The following is an 18,555-nucleotide window of genomic DNA, read 5'->3' as shown; positions in this document are numbered from 1 at the left end:
GGGCAACGTTCTGTTGACGGCACTGAGAACCAAGCACCGAGAGAACCAAGGTTTCTGGCAAGCCACGGATCCTGCAAATAAAGGGCACAGGGAGGAGTGGGAACCTAATGCACTTGCATATCGAGAAATGCAAAGCTCCAGGTGCAGCTCAGGGAAGTTGCTTCACGTGCACGGCAGCCGTTTCCCAGCAGCTTGGAATCCACCTCGCTGCACCCAGTGCCCTGTGACCTCACACCAAACTCTCTATTTTGTCACATTCCCCAGTTGGAACCAAGCAGGGAGCAGCAAACATTCCCTATGGGGAAGGAGGAGCTCAGTGCTGTGTGGACAGAAGTGCCCCCCTGCAAATTTCTGTCTCAGATGAGATAGTGTTTGGGTGGAATATTCTCAGTCCTTTTGCTCCTTTTTCTCAAGTATGAGAAATGGCTCAGAACTCTTCCATTTACTGGAAGTTTTAAGCAATTGTAGAAAATCTACTTCTTGTCTGTTGCTTGGTTTTCTAGCTCACATTCTTCACCATATACATAGTGCATGGGACAGGCTGCCTTGCCAAAGGATCAGGCCAGCGTTTCCCTGGCCAGGATAAAGAGAAAAGGCTATTTTCACTGTGTTTTCCCCACCCCAGAGGAAAACACATGTGGTTTCTCACTGCTTCTTAGTCCTGCCCACCCCACAGCACCCAAGGCTGGCTGATGTACCTGCACACAGAGCAGCTGCTGGCCATTCTTTTCATTAGCAGCACAGCCCAAAGGATGCTGTTGCTACACTGGTGGAACTAGCCTCAAAATGTCTTTGCTTTCTTTGAGTTGACCAAAAGCACGTTGGTCAAATCCGGCTATGCAGATAGAACTGGCCTCACATATCTGCTGTATGATTTATCTAGAAATTATTCCCCCCTCCACCATATTTCAGTGTTTCTCGTGTTGCACAGATGCTCCTTATCCTCAGCCTTGCAGAAAGCAAAACTCATCATATTAAGTATTGCATATGAGGGTGAACAACAAATACTCCAATCTCACTTACTTGCTGTAACCAGAACAATATGAGAAAAGACCATTAAACAGGCCCTCTGAAACCAGTATCATGAGCACAAGAGAGCAAACCCTACTACACAATCCAAGTGCCTTGATTCATTGCAGAAGTAAAATGGGATCATAAGTCTGTGATTTCTTGAATCACAACTCACCATGAAGGAGAGAGGCTTTCTTAAATACTAAACCTGCAGTTTCAATGAGCTACAGTTTCAATTAGGAATTCACCTACAGTGAACCCTTGGGATTGTACTGGACTGATGCGTTACATTTCCTACTTACCCTAAATAATGCCACAGGACAAGAATGTGACTGCAAAGAAAACTGGGATCCTTTAGCAGATTTTTTTCTAAGACATAGTTAAGGAATAGAGAAAGCATTTTAAGGTTACCAGTCCCCTTTCAGAGTTTGGAAACATCCTTTTGCAGATCTGGTGCTCCCATATGGTGGCATCACTCTCTTGAATCCGTGTTTTTAATTGCTGAGCTTCACATCCCAGGTAGTCACCAGGCTCCCTCTCCACTACAAGGAAAGGGCAAGGTGCTCTCTCCCTTTCCTGCTCTCCTTCCCAGCAGAGATAAAACAGCTCTATGGCTTCCAGCAGCAGTAGCAACCTCTCTCTTGGCAAACCCAGTAGTGTGTGGAAGGTGTAGTGCATGGAGGGCACTGCAGTGCCTCAATGCATTTTCAGCTGGAGAATAGCAGAAGATAGAGTTCTTGCAGGTTTATCAAGGAGACTGTGAGGCCAGTCCTATCACAGCACTTGTTTCCCACCCCCTGGAATTCTGCCTTCCTTGGTAAGGCCTGACATTAAATTCCTTGCCTATTTTCCCTCACAATAAATCTGATGCTTCACCACATCCACCCCATACTTTGCTAAGAAGACCCTTGTGATACTTAACACACAGACACTGTAATAAGTCACGCATGCCGGGGGGATGTGGGAAAATAAATCAGGAACAAAATAAAAGAATCAACCATACAGGTGCTAATCCAAATGCTGCGTGAACATTTTCAAGCCACTACCAAATTGCAGGGCACAGTCAGTGCCACAGAAACTGCTATTACTGTTACAGAAGGAGCTGTCAGTAGGCTACATTTCCTGCAACAGGAAAAGCAACTTCAATTTTATGAAAGCTAACTCCAGCCAGTTGCAAAGCCATACAAAAGTACAAATATTAGCTGCACAGAATAGCCTCAAATTCAGGGAAACTGTGAGCCATTTCTGACAAAGCAGAAGCTAACATAGTCCCCTGCTGGGAAAATACTGCTAAAACAGGCTGTTTCTGTATTCTCATTCAGTGTCTACAGCAAAACACGGAGCTATTACAGGCTTTTTGGCAGGCAGAAGATTTCTAACAAAAATAGCAATGCATTGGTTAAAAAGATTGTTTGGAAAATCTCACCAAACCTACCTATAACATTACTGTGGGGTGCCACGTATGGTTTGTCAGGCTCCTGGCATTAATTTCTAGCAGCAGGTAAAGGTTTTCTGTGTCCATCTCCACTGCCTTTTAAATGCCAGCCTGAGGATAAGCCTTGCTCCTTACATACAGGAAAATCAAAATGATCTTATGATCTCTGCCATGCTCACGTAAAAGAGATCCTGTGTACGTTCAAAGAAGGGCTATGAAAAACATTAGCAACTGCAGTCACTTACAGTGAAAAGCATCTCCAGATCTGTTGTGACTACCCTTTTCTCCGAAAACCATCACAGCCTGAGTGGAAACAGCTCTTTGTGCTGTGCCGGTAGCAGGATGCAAGCGACGTCTCTGATGTGCTGCTCCCACCAGCCCAGTCTGTAGCATCATTAACTTCCTTAACTCTAGCCCAAATTACACCAAAGCGCGGCCAATCATGTGCTTTTCACTGCAAGTCTCAAAGCACTTTGGTAGCTCTCCCCACACACCTGCCACATCTCTGATCTACAAATTTTCCCTCTGCTCTTCCTCCACCTCCCCAGAAATACCATAAACCCTTCACTGATAGACCACATATTTTCTTCCATCTATAAAAACATATTATCCCCTCACAAAATATTCCCTATGTTTCTGGGCAGGTACATGACAAAAATCTGACAACGATTTTAGAAGACAAACTACTAGTATTAACGAAAGGGCAATAATGTCTTTCAGAATCAAGAATAAATTAAACATGAACTTTTGCTTACCTGTTGGAACACAAATTATGATTTGGAGAGAAATTCTGATCAAAAACTAATGGTTACTTAAGAAGAACAAGTAGTCAAAAACCAATCAGAATAGAAGATGAGGGAAAAATCTTCTGTGTTTTCCATTCCAGCAGAACAGCTTAGTCTCTCTCACATCTTCCACAGCAAACATCTATCTTCCTAGCCCTTTCGATTCCTACTCTATATCCCAACCTTGCCAGCAGAGTACTTCATCTCAGGCATGCAGTGCTATATACAGCAATGATGGTAGATATGTTATATATAAATGTGACAGGGTGAATAGCTCAACTAACCATGTGCTTGCTTCGGCAGCACATATACAAAAATTGAAATGATACAGAGAGGATTAGCATGGTTCCTGTGCAAGGATGACACACAAATTAGTGAAACATTCTGTATTTTTTACAACAGGCACCAGGACAGATTAGGGATGGACCTGCTGGAAAGCAGCTCCGCAGAGAGCAATTTGTGAGTCCCGGTCGATGACAAGTTAACCATGAGGCAGCAATGTGCCCTTGTGGCCAAGAGGGCCAGTGGGATCCTGGCCTGCAGCAGGAGGAGCGTTGCCAGCAGGTCGAGGGAGGGGATCCTGCCCCTCTGCTCAGCTCTGGTGAGGACGCACCTGGAGTATTGGGTGCAGTTCTGGGCTCCCCAGAACAAGGAAGACATTGAGCTTCTAGAGAGGGTCCAGTGTAGAGCCACGAAGATGATTAAGGGACTGGAGCATTTATGGTGTGAGGAAAGACTAAGCAAGCTGGGCCTGTTTAGTCTGGAGGAGAGAAAATTGAGAAGTGATCTTATCAGCATATACAAATACCTGATGGGAGAACGTAGGGAGGATGGGGCCCAACTCTTCTTAGTGGTGGCCAGTGATAGGACAAGGGGTAATGGGTACAAGTTGAAACACAGGAAGTTCCATCTCCATGTGAGGAAGAACAACTTCCCTGTGAAGGTGACAGAGCCCTGGAACAGGCTGCCCAGAGAGGCTGTGGAGTCTCCTCCCCTGGAGATCTTCCAAACCCACCTGGATGCCACCCTGTGCCCCGGGCTCTGGGTGTCCCTGCTGGAGCAGGGGGGTTGGACTAGATGATCTCTAGAGATCAATCTAGAGATCAACCTTCCAACCTCAATCATTCTATGAACCAACTCACTCCTGGAAGTGTGTGGGGTGGAGGGGGGAAGGAAAGAGAAAGTGAACCTTAAAACACGTTTAATATCAAAAACAAAAAAAGGGCTTCAAAATGTGTATGTGTTTCAATAATGAAACAAAAGAAAAACTAGAAAATAAAAGACGTCTGACAAAATATTACAAACATTACACATAAAGTCCTTTGCTATTTTCAACCATAGGACACTGATAAAGTGAACTGCAATTATTCTAACACACCTAAGGCTCGGTTATTTACCCCTTCAAATACCTGTGCAAAGGCTGAAGCCATCTTATCAAACAGGTGATTCTCTGCACTTTCCCTTAGTTGTAGCTACACTGAAGTTTCCACCATCCCCACATTGGCAAGTGCGAGTGATGTCCCTAGGACGCACTCTTACCACCACTCTGCTTTATTCGGACAGATCCTGCATGAGACTTTATTTATGCAGAGATTTGATTTTCTAGTGTTTTGTTCTTGTTTTTCTCCCTTTCATCAGCTTCCATCTTTGATCTCCTGCATCCCTTGCAACGTCCCAGCAGGTTAAGGTTGCCAAAGACTTTGCAGTAAAAATTTCTAAATGCAAAACAGTTAAGATCCTACTTCCTGTCCCTTTCTAAGTATTGATCTGTTATTATAAAAGACCATGAAAAGGCCCTTTCAAAACAGTTCATTAACTATTAAACAGAAAAGATTATTTGTATGAAAGGCAGAAAAATCACCACATTTTCCTTCTTATTCTTATAATCCACACATTATATGAAATGTAACACTTCATTGCATAAGGGGAAAAAATCATGGTTTAATTACAACAATGTAGCATAAACACTTTAGTAGTCCATATCAGGATATTATTGTGACATCTAAACTAAACGAGTTCTCCACAGTCACTGTAAACAGATACCCTAGTATTCCCTAAATGATTGGCATTAAGAAGATTTATACAAAGGCGATCAGTTGTTTAATCTTTAAGATGTCATGACATGGTGAGACAAACAAGCATACATCGGTAAGTACAGAGAAATGTTATGCTACATTTTGGACAGTTTAGAACTGAAAGTGCTTCACATCTACAGGATAAGAAATGGCTTCATCTCCTCACCCCTAAACGATGAGAGCAAAGAAATAACCCTTTAATAGGTTAAATAAACAGTGCCCCATTTATCCATGCTTATATAAAGTTCCCAACAATTCAGAAGGTCACATGGTGCAATTTACAATCTATATACAGTATAACAAATTTTAAAAGAAAAAAGTTCAGATATTCCTTGGTTCCCAAAAGCCTGAATCTCGCACTCTGCTCTAGAGCTAAGGACAAAAGCTACACACAGTACTATTTTTTTTTTTTTCCTTTTTTATGGTAAAAAAGCTTCATCATTCCAATTCACCTTGACCAAAATCAGTCCCTAAGTCCTGGTTGTATTTAACAACTGCTGAATCCCAATGTTTAAGGCATGTTCACCAGACATCAGTATAAGGGTACTGTCAGAAGTAAGATCACAGGTATGTAGTGTCAGCAAATTTTACACAGCAATGCTAGTCTTTACAATATAATGTAAAATAAAATCATGTAATGATGGAAGTTAAAATTTTCCTGAGTTAAAATTTGCTAAATACGGCGAAACTTAATGTTTGTACTTCTTCCTCTGGAATGTCCTTTTGTATATGTTCAACGGAAAATTAAAATTAACACTGAAATATAGAAAGCAAAAACATGTTAGCATATGCAATGAATATGCAATGAATTTGCAGTGTTTAGTATCACTTAGCTTTTAGCAAGTGTGTTTTCTAAATATGAAGATAATTATATTTGTCAGTTCACATTTTTCTGCAGCTGCAAACAACAGAAACACTTTTTTTTAATCAGTTGTCATTAACTTAAAGGTTTTGAATATATGGAACTGAGCTATAGAAGACATTTTCATTTTTTTCTTACAAACTGCTCTTCTAAAATTAAAGATAAACATTTTATATTGTAGGAACACAAATTTAAAATACCTACAGATATATTTAGTTTTTTGAAATCAGATAATTGTCCCTTCATATTATTAAGCATTTGTTCCCACAGAATTACTTTTCAAATATGTAATCCTTGATTTAAACATACATTTTTCATCAGATGTAGACTGAAACGGTTATCATCTTACAACTCTGCCAATTTTACAAACATTTGCTCAAGTTCAAGCATTAAATTTAACACCAGTTAAAGAACATCAGAAAATCAGGACTACCGAAGGTACGACTTGATCTCAGCTATATTTGCACTTTTGGATGTTAACTGGAGAAAATGGGCCCAGAGAACAGGACTGTTGGGGCCTGACACAGAGTCTGCTGAAATCAATGACACCTTTACAATAAGCTTTAAGGAACTTGGTATGGTAAGTGCTCCAAATGAGGTTCAACATTTGCAGTTAACGTGGCATCTCCTATTTTAAATACAGGAAAGGATTGCAGTAATTACACCTACCAGACTAAGGAATAAAGGTTTTCATTGGTATTCATTGTATGTATTGTCATATCTGTCAAAGGTTATGAAATTTCAATATGATGAACAAAACTTTAATTCCACATTTGTTTCTGTTTAAATTCTAGTGGGATGGAAACCAGTAATATACTGAGAAAACAAGAAGGGAAAGGAATGACTGACTGTTTCCACAGTCTGGAAAGTCTAAATAAAAATAGTGGTATAGAGAGAGAGCTCTGAATGGAGTTTGGCCTAGCCCATGTGCCTTACCTTACACACAAAGGTTAGCTAGAATTTAATGGTTGTGACCATAAAAAATAAATAGTAACAATTTATTCACAAAAAAAAAAGATTCAATTGATCTTTTTGCTTTAACAAACTTATGATCCATTAAATTATCAGCCAGCTGTATCTTTAAGCCCAACAATAGAAAATGTAGTACATAAACACCTAAAAATCACAGTCATTAAAAAGCAGGCAATACATCTTTCAGTGACCAAAGTCTTTCGGTGGCCAAAGCACAGCAAATTAGTCCACCAAATAAGTGTAAATAGATGTAATAGATGTTAATCACGGGCATTTGTTTTGTTAAAAATTATAGCTAGTGTTGACAAACATCATCTGCAATTTGATTTAATACTGTTTTTAAAGAACTGTAAACTGTTTTAAAATGTATGCACAAGCATAAATAAGCAAATTTAAATACAGTGGTCAACAGGAAAAACATCTTAAATTTGCTTGCGTGACAAATGGGTAATTTGGAACAAATTCATAATTATCGACAAAGAACTCTGACCTTCCAAAGAACTCTGAGAGACTACTGCCATCATTTCTAATACTTGCAACCATTATAATAACAGGAGGGGAAAAAAAAAGTATTGCCCTGATACATCAATCACATACGCATTCAAAATTACAGATATTTACAAGAAAAAAATATATATTTAATTAAAAAGCCACTGAAAAACATGGACTTTTTTTAGTCAGGTGCTGCACTTTCTGCAAAATGAGGTAATTTAGATGCAAACAAATTAAGTTTAGTAGAGTTCAGGATCCATGGTCTCCACACTTAAGTACAGATTGCTTCAGTGAATGGCTTGACTGTTTCTATATGTTCAGAGCAAGAAAAAAAACAAAACAAAACAAAAAACACTAGATCCAGTTAAATCCTGTTTTGTAGTGCTCTTGATGCAACACTGACTAATGTCAGAAGGCTTCCCCGCTCAGTTTTCTCAGTTTTATAACTGGTCTTTCAATAGAAAGAAAAAAAAATAGTTATAAGTTGGTTTCATCCCAAGATGGGTCATTCATGTTCTTTAGAACTTTTCTAACAAGCTTCTCCAAGTCCTTGCGAGCTCTTTGTTCTTCTTCCAGTGATTTTTTCATCTTTTTGTTATCCTGTTTAACAGAGACAGGAATATTAGTATATTTTTTTTTTTACAACAACTAACAGATCTCTTTCAACCCAACATACACCAATCGCCACAAATCCGGGAGGCTCTTCTCAGTAAGACTGTTACCAGCTGTTCAAAAGCAAAGCAGCTCTTCTACCTTCTACTAAAATACCACAAGTCACACACAATACTTGACCCAATGAAACAAAACTACCAAATGGAAACACAAGTATTTCCTGAGGTGCGCTTTACAATGCAAGTGCAAGTAGCAGATGATCAATAATTTTCAATTCTTCTACTCAAAGCTGATCAATGAACAGTATATTTGGTGTTAACACGAAGAAAACAGAACACTAATAGTAGTAAATACAGCCCTGTAACAGCCTCCTGTTATTATAACTATTTTCACAATCTCAGAAAAGCATCTTAAACATAATGTGAATTAACTTGCTTAATTAGGAAAGTAAATAACTCCAAGGAACATCTTGACATTTTCATTTATGTTCTCTGAAATACTTTGTGACCAAGTCTTAAGCCAGCCAAACAACCACCAACAGCAGAGAAGAGTCTGAATTTAAAGAAACGCCATCCCTATACACACGTATTAATGAATGTGTCAGGTCTCAATATTCTGCACTGCGCACCAAAATGACATTATTAGTGTTGCATCAATACTACTGACTGAAACACAGCAACTCTTACATTGTTTATTCCATTAGAGACCATGGTGATGCTGGAACAAGTGGGAGAGCAACATAATTGTTGTCTCAACTTCTCATTAAGACTCCATGATCAAGGGTTTCCTGGTGTTGAAAACACAGGTCTATAATCCAGGGATCCCAGCTGAACTCCTAATCAGCTTTCATTTCCATAAATTTCTAGAAACTGAAAGGGATCCACGCCAGCCTCCTTCATTATCTCCCCAAGTCTGTTGGAAAACTGATAAATTAAAATATCTTCTTGTAGATCTGCAGTCCTTTACTTTTCCTTCTGTTCCCTCCTTTGCCCCTTTCAGAATCATACTATTACACTGTAATGTCTGTGGAAGAATAACTGATAAATAACTGATGGAAGCTGCTAAGCGACCTGCTTTTTGTAGTTAACGGTCACAAACTGGTGGTCTGGGATTGACACCCGCTATCACGTACTCCTGGATGGACTTTCATCCATGAAGCTTTGGGTCGTGTGGGACATTCCCATCTTGGAGATTCCCTCTGCCATTTCAAGAAGTGGCAGCAAAGGACCAGTAAATGCTTCTAAGCTAAGATGTTCTGCATCTACAGCGATGACCAAGGGACTGGAGCCTCTCTCATATATTAGAAGAGGGCTCAGAGATCTGTGCCCGTTTAGCCTAGAGAAAACTGAGAAGGGATCTTATCCATGTGTATAAATATCTTACGGAGGATGTCAAGAGGACGGGGCCAGGCTATTTTCAGTGGTGGCCAGCAAAAGGAAAAGAGACAACAACCACAAATTGAAGCACAAGAAGTTCTGTCTGAATTTGAGAAAAAATTCCTTACTATGAGGGTAACAGAGCCCTGGAACAGGCTGCCCAGAGAGGTTGTGGAGTCTCCTTCTCTGGAGATCTTCCAAACCCGCCTGGATGCCACCCTGTGCCATGTGCTCTAGGTGTCCCTGCTGGAGCAAGGGGGTTGGACTAGGTGATCTCTAGAGGTCCCTTCCAACCTTAACCATTCTGTGATTCTGTGATCCCAAATACACAAGAAAATGAAGTCAGGCTTTAATGCCTCTTGGGTTTTGAAAGTTATAAGACTCTCAGGAGGTTGTCTGTTTGGAGAGGAACAAGGAAAGAGAGCTGTAACTTGAAGTCTAGGAAAAGGGAACTTTTTTAGGGTCATGCACAGACCTCCAGAAGCACTTTTATCCTGTATACTGAAGCAGTAGGCCACAGAAAGGCTCACAGGTTATCACAGAATGTCCCACATTAAATGAACTGTATTTTTAAAGATGACATCAAGTTTCACATCAAAGCTGGGATACACAGGCTTTATGAGCTGAAACTACCCAAAAAACAAACAAACAAACAAACAAAAAATCAAATGAGGTTTAAACACGGTATGTCCTAACAAGAAGAGGTATTTTTAAACACCTCAAGAATGTATACTTAAAACACGCTTAACACACCAGTTGCCTCTTCCATACAAGCTAGGCAGGTGAGAGCTTATGCAATTCCCTCAAGCCACACATTAGCCACCGAAGCTAAGTTATAGTTCTCATTTAAAAAAAAAGCCACATGGTGAGCAGTGAAAACGACTTGTTCGTCTTCTGAAATGAGAGTTGCAAGAGATGCTCAGATTACTGAAGGAGTGTTAAAAATAATAATAAAAAAGTCTAAACAGATTTACCTCTACCAAAATTATATACCCTAAGATCAAATAGTATTCCGCAATCTCTACACATTTATTTTGCTGCCAATATAGCAACATTCAACAGTTCACAAGTTGTAACATTCAAAAATAAATGAAATGGAGCTTAGTAAATCACCTCGGGATATTTAACACACTTCTCACAGGTCTAAGGACACATGGCAACAAGAGAACAGAGCACCTTTTGTCAAACTGGCAAGTCTTACTTTTAAAGCAAATCTCAGGGCTTGAGTTTAGCTCAAGATGTAAATTCATCCCTGCCAAACCATATCATTTAAAAATATGTATTTGTTTTTATACTGAGCTTTCCATCCTTCCATTCTCTGATATAAATATAGCAAGTTACCAACCTGTCTTAATTCCTGTACTTCATCCTTTAATGCATATACTGTGTCAACAAGACTTCTAAGATAAGAAGAAAAGAATATCTGTTATAAGAGTTTTCAGAAAACATACGTAAATCTATTATTAAATTGATATAGGAAAAGCATTAGAAACAAAAAGTAGCTAACAGGTGTTTTCACAAACTTGTGTTAATCATCTCTTATCCCGACTTACGTCGTTACACAAGGACCTTTCACTAGCTTCTATGACAGGACAGAACTCGCAAACAAAAGCAGACTTGAAACACTTGAAACAGAATTCTGCTACAGAAACGTAATATGGAAACCAGTACAAGTCCCTTCTGTGCACTGTTTTTGCAACAGAATTGTTTTTCACTTTCAATGTACCTCTTACTAAAAAAGAAAAAAAGCACCCAAAAAACAAAAAACAAATAAAAAATATCCCCAAACTTGATAGCCCACACAAAAGGGAAAGATGATACCAATTTGTTACCAAAATTCTACAGCACTCAGAAAAGCCAATTACAAAGGAGACACATCAATTCTTACTGCGGAAGAAAGAAATGCAGTGGTACATACAGGAGAGCCAGACTGCAGGTATCTAAATGAAGGCCCAGCGCGGTGCAAGGCCGGGCAGCAAACTCCAAACTCCTCCACTAGTGACATAACCTCCCCACACCCTTAGTGCAACTACTACAGCAAGAGGTGGAAGAAGAAAAAGGAGTGCAAAGTCTGTTTTAATCTATCAGTCACTAAAAAAATTCTTACTTCTCTTCTATAACAGTCTGACCATTACTTTTAGTTTCTTCTACAATAATTTTCTCTTCTTCTGGAAGCAGGACTTGCGGAGCTGATTCTTTACGGGAACCTGTTTTAAAAATAAATTACAAAATGAGCAACTTGCAAGTGATGTGGGAACATTTTAAAGATTATCATTTCATATATTGTATGATACACCTACATGGCCACAGTATTTCCATTTTGTTCTCCCCTCCACACACACAGTTACCAACATATTTTTTTTTTAATATTTGAATCCACAACCCTACAACTAAAACAAAAAAATTGTCTGACTCATTCCTATCCTTTTGGTGACAGAAGCCCTCTGTGTTATCGCTAGGGATGTTACAGCTAGTTCAAGGAACAGTACACTATAGCATGCAGTACATCTACTCAAATTTATCATAGCTGCAACAGAGAATGAATGATGTGTTTAACTAACAGCAATTTAAGTCTCAAGGGCAGATTTTGATCTCACATTGATACACAACAAAGAAATAATTCCATTCTAAAGCAAATTATCAGTGAAGAGCAGAAAAGAGATATCAAATGATGCAAGGATGGAAGGAGGAAAAAAATCATTTTCCCAGAAAGAAAAGCATAAACACCACAATTGTGCATGTATGTGCATAGACATATATACACATAAACACAGTCCTTTAGGCCCATAATAAACTGCTACCAAATGAAACAGAGTTCATATTCAATACATAACTTTAAAACAGCTAAAATGGTTTGATGACAAAACTCAAAACATTGTGTAATATCTTCAGAACATCTTTTTTCTCAAATCTTACATTTTTAACATCAAAATAATCCAGTTTCTAAAAACATGTTTCTAATCAGAAAAAACTATGCACAGAGATATGTCCATCCAAAATGTATATATTCTAGAAAGATTATTTAATTAAGCTGCAACAAATTACTAGCATTTTTTCAATAATAAATATTTTTGTATACATCTGTAAATAAACAAACATCTAGGAATTTGTTCAGGATTCAGAGCAGATAAATATGAAAGAACTTTAATGCCTTAACTAACATATCTAAACCAATATTAACAATCAATATGCACTTGCTTACCAATTCACTGTAACCAATTTTGACTAACAAGGATTAGCTTAATTTCAAGGACAGTTTGAACTGGTAATTGTGTACTACAGAGTGAGTGCCCATTAGGAAAAATTACTTAGTTCTTGCTAACATCTGCTTTGCAGTAACAGCGGTTTTATTGTTCATAAACACACACAAAATTAAGGCAATCGAGCTCAATGAAAATATCAACTCACACTAAAAACTGCAGTGTTGAGTTCTGGACATGAGCTTGTAGAAGAACAAAAGAATATAGCTCAGCAGTAGGTGTTAAGGTAGTCACATTATTTTAGTAAACAAGGTCAAATATCTTTTAATGGAAGAAAGTTTTGAAGCTTTTTTTTTTTTTTTTAAGTAGTCAGATTTGATGGGGTAACAACACCTGAGAACAGAGACTCATCCTTGAGAGCTGTAAATTCTTGATCTCAGTGGGTAAATCTTTAATGGGCTAACTTCAAAACAAACAAACAAAAAAAAAGCCCAAAACTTCTACAAACGTCTTAGGGAAGGATGATCTGAAAAAAATGAAGCTCTATTGGGGGCTCAAGAGCATTTTTCTGTTTGTGTTATCAACTGTTAACTGCAATATTTTCTCCCACCTATTTCAGGTAACTGGTTACTGCTGTGCTTTACTAGCTCAAGACAAAACACAAAACCTTGAGCTCAATGTTTTTTCACAAAGTGAGCTGACACCTGCTGCTACTGGATCACTAAATTTTGAGTCCCAAAATATCAGTTCTGAGCACCTCAGTGCAGCACATGCTGAGGGAGGAAGGAATTGAGCCAACGAGGAGAACTGTGTTTCTCCCCCAGGATTCCCTTCAGCCAAAGGGAGCAGCACATTATGGTGACTTCCATATGGAGCTCCATTCAGTTGTCTTTGCCTGGTCAGAGTAACATGGGTCCTTTGAAAGGTAGAAATAGCATGGAGGAGACAGCTCAAAACAAAAACAAATAAAACAATCACAGCTGTACAGTTAGACACGGGCATGCGTGTAGGACAGAGCACACGCATCAGCACCTGCTTGCAGACCGCACGGCACAGAACACACTGCACACTACTGAGACACAGGAGGTACAGTGCCTTAAAACAAGAATTTCCACCAACTTACAAATAAGGACAGCTACTACGCACATACACACTTACGTGATGGAAACTGTTGCTGTCAACAGTGATCTTTTTGTAGCACAACGTATTAACTGACATGGAATTCAGATACCACAAGTTTTAAGCTGGCTTTCATTTTTCATCGTTCTGATACCCTTAATTATACTGTAACTTTTTTTATTCATATCACAGAACCCTCTCTGCTTTTATTTTTCATCTTCATACTGAAAAAAAATTGCATTTTTTCTTTATCTTTTTTAACCTCAAAGTATCAAAAGGTATAAGCATGCATCTATCCTGCAACAAAACTGTCATAAAATGAATATTTACACAATAATATCAGACTCCCTATGCCAAATTCTAAGAGCAAAACTACAGTATTTCATTGTCTTGGTTTTGCACGCCACATAAGCCAAAAGCCTTTTTTTTTTTTTTTAAATGCATTTACTTGCAAATGTGCATCTAAATTAAATTTTTAAAAGGTGTCACTTCATTACTGGCACTAAGTAATATTCCCTAAATTGCACCTTGTGCCTCTGTCAGGTTCCCTGTTTTCTATGTAACTATTCCTCTGCAGAAAACTTTTACAAGCTACATCTTTAGGATAGGAAGAAAGGGGTTATATGTGCTATATTATACATGCATTACATTAGAGCAGTGGATATTACATACAGAGTTGCATTAAGTAACTCCAGGAGGTTGCGATAACTTAGGTTACCCCCAAGCACCTCTCCAAGATGTATTCCAGTTTCACGAAGCAGCACAGAAGAATCAAAACTTATTTCAGGCTGCCATAGCCACCCTTCCTCCATCCTAAATTTGCAAGTTCTGGGCTGAATTTCCCACAGACATCCTCAGCCTCATTCTGACTCAGACATGCAAAAAGACCATACTTACACTGACTTGTAACAACCCCAGCCCTGCACTACTTTCAGACAGTGCAACCAAAAGCTCTAGTTTAAACTAAGGATGGAAGGAGAGAGGGAGGGAGGGAGATGGAGAGACGGGGGTGGGAGAGAGGAGGAGGGAAGGAGGGAAAGGGAAGGAGAGGGCAAGGAGAGCCCTCTCCCCCTGGGCCTGGAGTGCAGCCTTAACACCAATCGGACAGAGGCAAGAGCGCAGACCGAACTCCACAGAGGTTCCCAGTGATGTCTGGTGGCAAGTGTAACTGCGTGATCCCAGCTTATTTACTTTGTTTTTTACTTTAATTTCCCTTTGAGCGGGACAAGAGACATTTTAATAAATAAAGTAAGGTTCATAGGGTATGAAGTGGCGGGAACGTGGAGGTGAGGGCTCGCCCCAGCCGCTTTGTGCAGCGGCCCTCAGTCCTCCAGGAACGGGAATCCTCCAGGTGGCCTTTCCATAATGCCCAACCGAGATACTTCCATCAGTGGAAATGAGATTTGCCTTTCTCCTGTGACTGGCAGGTTCCTAACTTGAGTAACAGAAGGTCAGCTCTTAAATTTGCCCATATAACTATACCCCTATATGGTGGTTAATGTCCAAAACTTGTGGCATAATTTGATACCGTAAGTAATGGCTCCACTAAATACCTTCTAAGTATCACTTTTTTTTTTTTTTTTTTTTTTTTTTTTGCACTGGGAGAGCCAAAGAGAGAAACAAGGCATAATAAAGGTCAAAACTTAAAAATAGGATTTGTAAATATACAATTTAGCTTTCTATCAGCTGAGGAAGAGATTCTAGTCAAGTTAAGGAACTCTTCATACTTATTCACTTGACTTTCAAAGACGGAAGTCTGACTTGCTACTGAAAGTCAAACTCATGCACACACAACTACTTAAATGCCTGATTAGCCACTGGTGCACACAAGACATGGCATTTTCCTGTGGAAGCAAATATTGAACAAAAAGTAAGAATTACTCATAATTTTAAACACAGAGTTTCTCCTTCCATTAGTCAAATTCAAGTTGTTGAAATGGATGACCAGACCTGCCACAACACTGCTTTTTCTCAATGAAGCTTTAGTGAATTCCCAAAATGAAGAATCCTAAAATGAGTGCTTCCAAACTCTAGACGAAGCACTTAAAGTAATAAAAAAATCATTCATGCTACAGATCTGCCAAAGCCAAGAGGGCGCTCTTCAGTATCTCATGCAAGTAACAAACGATAGGGCCAAACTTAAGTCCCCACTATAAATTTCATACACTTCACAAACTCTTGGAAGTAGCAAAGAGGTTTCGACATGAATATTTTATGATTTCCTTTTTTTTTTTTTAAACTAGTAGAGATGCATCAGTATGAAAGAACCCCACATAACTAAGATGACGGATTTGTACAGTTTACAGCAAAATGTTTTGATCATTGAAATGGACTAGAATCAACACATAACTCAATATGCAAGTTTTGGCCATTTAAGAACACAATAAATACTCTGAAAGACATGCAAAACACCTGAAAAAGTGGGAGATTTCTAAGACGACACTTAGAGAGAGTTGCCCCACAAAGTTTCCTGTATTTCATCAACCAGTACAAAAACATGCAACCTGGCTGTAGGGCTAAAACTAGAGTTGCTACAGTTCTAGCAAAAAGTCTTTGTAAAAAGTAGAAAGATATTGTACTAGGAGATTATATCTGCTGTCTGCTCCTTGAAGATATATATTCTGATGCAAACATTTTAATATTTATATTAGTCCATTATTTTATTTAAATTCTCTCAAATTTAAGCAGCTTTTAGTAGAAGCACTTAGAATAACTGTTGTTTTAAAGACCAATATGTTATAGTATTAAATCTTAAAAATATATAAGGGTGTAGAAACATAAACCATCTCTGGTAACAGGGCTTACAGAAATTGGTTTTTAAATTATTCCAGTTATTCAGCCTGTGCTTATACTGAGCACACTCCAGTACAAACAATAAAAAAGCAATAAAATCAGTTAAAAAATTAAAATTTGTTAAAATCAGAGTCAACAAAAGCAGAAAAACATGGGAGTTTCCACAGGGGGGGAAAATACATAAGGATACACAGTTCAGGTGGAATTTCCTGCAGTTGTTAATTACATAGGACACATTAATGTAACACAAAACATTAAATTAAACATTAGGTCAACAAAACAAAACAAAAAAATCCCCACTTTTGCCTCAGAATATGCTTGTTCTGGAGAGAAGAGAGAGAAAGGAGGCAAGGGGAGAAGAGGGAGTTAATTGTTAAGTTCCAAGTTCTGCCATCCTTTTCCCCCTATACAATAATTAAATATTAAAGTCACAGTCTAGCAAATGCAAAATTTATTTCAACTGTACATAACAGATGTCCTTTGTATATAAAACAAAACACTGAATTAATATATGCAACCACAAACAATATGCATACTGTACAGTACAATGCAACATTCAGATATACATCCATTTTGTAGTTCCAAAAGGCAGTCACCTACTAAAGATGGCTTCTCCCGTTCACAAATGAAGTGCACAATAAATATCATTTTCTTCTATGTCTTACGCCACTATATACACACATTACTGTGTTTTGGCAAGGTTATGCAAAACACCCAATTAATATAGACTGGTTTCAATTTATGGCAAGTACTAATTTTATGGAAACACTGGATAAGCCATGTGAAGAGGGGTTGACAATGGCTTGAACCTACCTTCTAATTCAGATTCTCCATCCTTCCAGTATTAACTGTACACATGTATTTTACAGAATTGCATAAACATAAGGTACTATTGTTACCAGGACTCAAGTTCCACAAAAATAGAAACACTGAACCTTTGGACTGAATACCACCATCTCCACGTTTGCATTTTTTTAAGCGTGTTGCATTAATACTGATCAGTTCACAATAGCTAATGGCCTGTAACACTGAAGATAGCAAATGATTTTAACTGTGCAGCAATGTTAATATGAAAGATCATAATTATGGTAATTATGTGACTCAAATGCTACAATAATTAATGGTGGTAAACTGTCAAAGCTTTGGTGCATAGAAAGTCAATAAAATCTTCAGATCTGGATAACAAAACATTCTGTGTGATAAGGAAAGTTCAAGTGCAGCAACTGTATTTCAAACTCATATTTACACTATATAACATATAACAGACATGAAAGAACTACCATTTATGCAATGCAGAACAGATTAGTTAACTAGAACACCACAGCTTAAGAAATGGGAAAAAAGCAATCCATACTTTTCATATAATTAAAAACAAATACTCTTGACTCAAAGGAAAAGCAAAGTGGCTTACAGATGCACTGTGGAATGGTATGGGGCACACATACTTATTTCATCTCTCTAACCAAGACTCCTCCAGCTCAAACAAAACTAAACACATGTAAGTTCCTGGTCATTAAATTAATAGATGACCTTTTTCTTTTTTTTCTTTTTTTTTTTTTTTTCTCCTTGCATACCCCTGAAAATTCTCTTCAGTAACCATTGCTGCTTCTGTTAGTCAAATTTGCAAATACAAACAACAGTGAGAGAGGATAAAACAGGTGATCAAACAATGCAAGACTGAATATCAATCTACAGACATGAACTACTTGGAAATAGCTTCCTCCATGCCAATAACCTTCTGGAATCATTCGTGTCTAGCAATTATTAACTTTCTGCTTATGTTAACTGCAGAAAAGTATTAATTATTTGTAAACTTTTGAACA

The 18,555-nt window shown here is 38.4% G+C and overlaps 1 protein-coding gene and 1 non-coding gene across 5 annotated transcripts in view; one reads left to right on the top strand and one right to left on the bottom strand.

Annotated features, from left to right (window-relative positions):
* Window positions 1-3,518: 3,518 nt before the first annotated feature.
* On the top strand, window positions 3,519-3,625 carry LOC148595926 (U6 spliceosomal RNA). Its single transcript, XR_015914251.1, has one exon. It is a non-coding gene; the product is annotated as a U6 spliceosomal RNA (small nuclear RNA).
* Window positions 3,626-7,848: 4,223 nt separating this feature from the next.
* Window positions 7,849-18,555, bottom strand: part of ARHGEF7 (Rho guanine nucleotide exchange factor 7) — a 113,557-nt gene continuing 102,850 nt past the window's right edge. For all 4 annotated transcript variants that reach the window (XM_088538510.1, XM_088538517.1, XM_088538524.1 and 1 more), the window contains 3 exons: window positions 11,728-11,827; window positions 10,966-11,020; window positions 7,849-8,232 (listed from right to left, as the gene is read on the bottom strand). In XM_088538510.1, the coding sequence (XP_088394636.1) occupies window positions 8,110-8,232; window positions 10,966-11,020; window positions 11,728-11,827 (278 nt within the window). In that variant the 3' untranslated portion in view covers window positions 7,849-8,109. The remainder of the gene's footprint in view (window positions 8,233-10,965; window positions 11,021-11,727; window positions 11,828-18,555) is intronic.

The sequence above is a fragment of the Tinamus guttatus genome, unplaced genomic scaffold (assembly GCF_059628265.1).
Source record: "Tinamus guttatus ecotype Peru unplaced genomic scaffold, ASM5962826v1 Tinamus_guttatus_pri_ptg000047l, whole genome shotgun sequence".
NCBI lineage: Eukaryota > Metazoa > Chordata > Aves > Tinamiformes > Tinamidae > Tinamus > Tinamus guttatus.
This window is presented reverse-complemented; position numbering and strand designations above follow the sequence as displayed.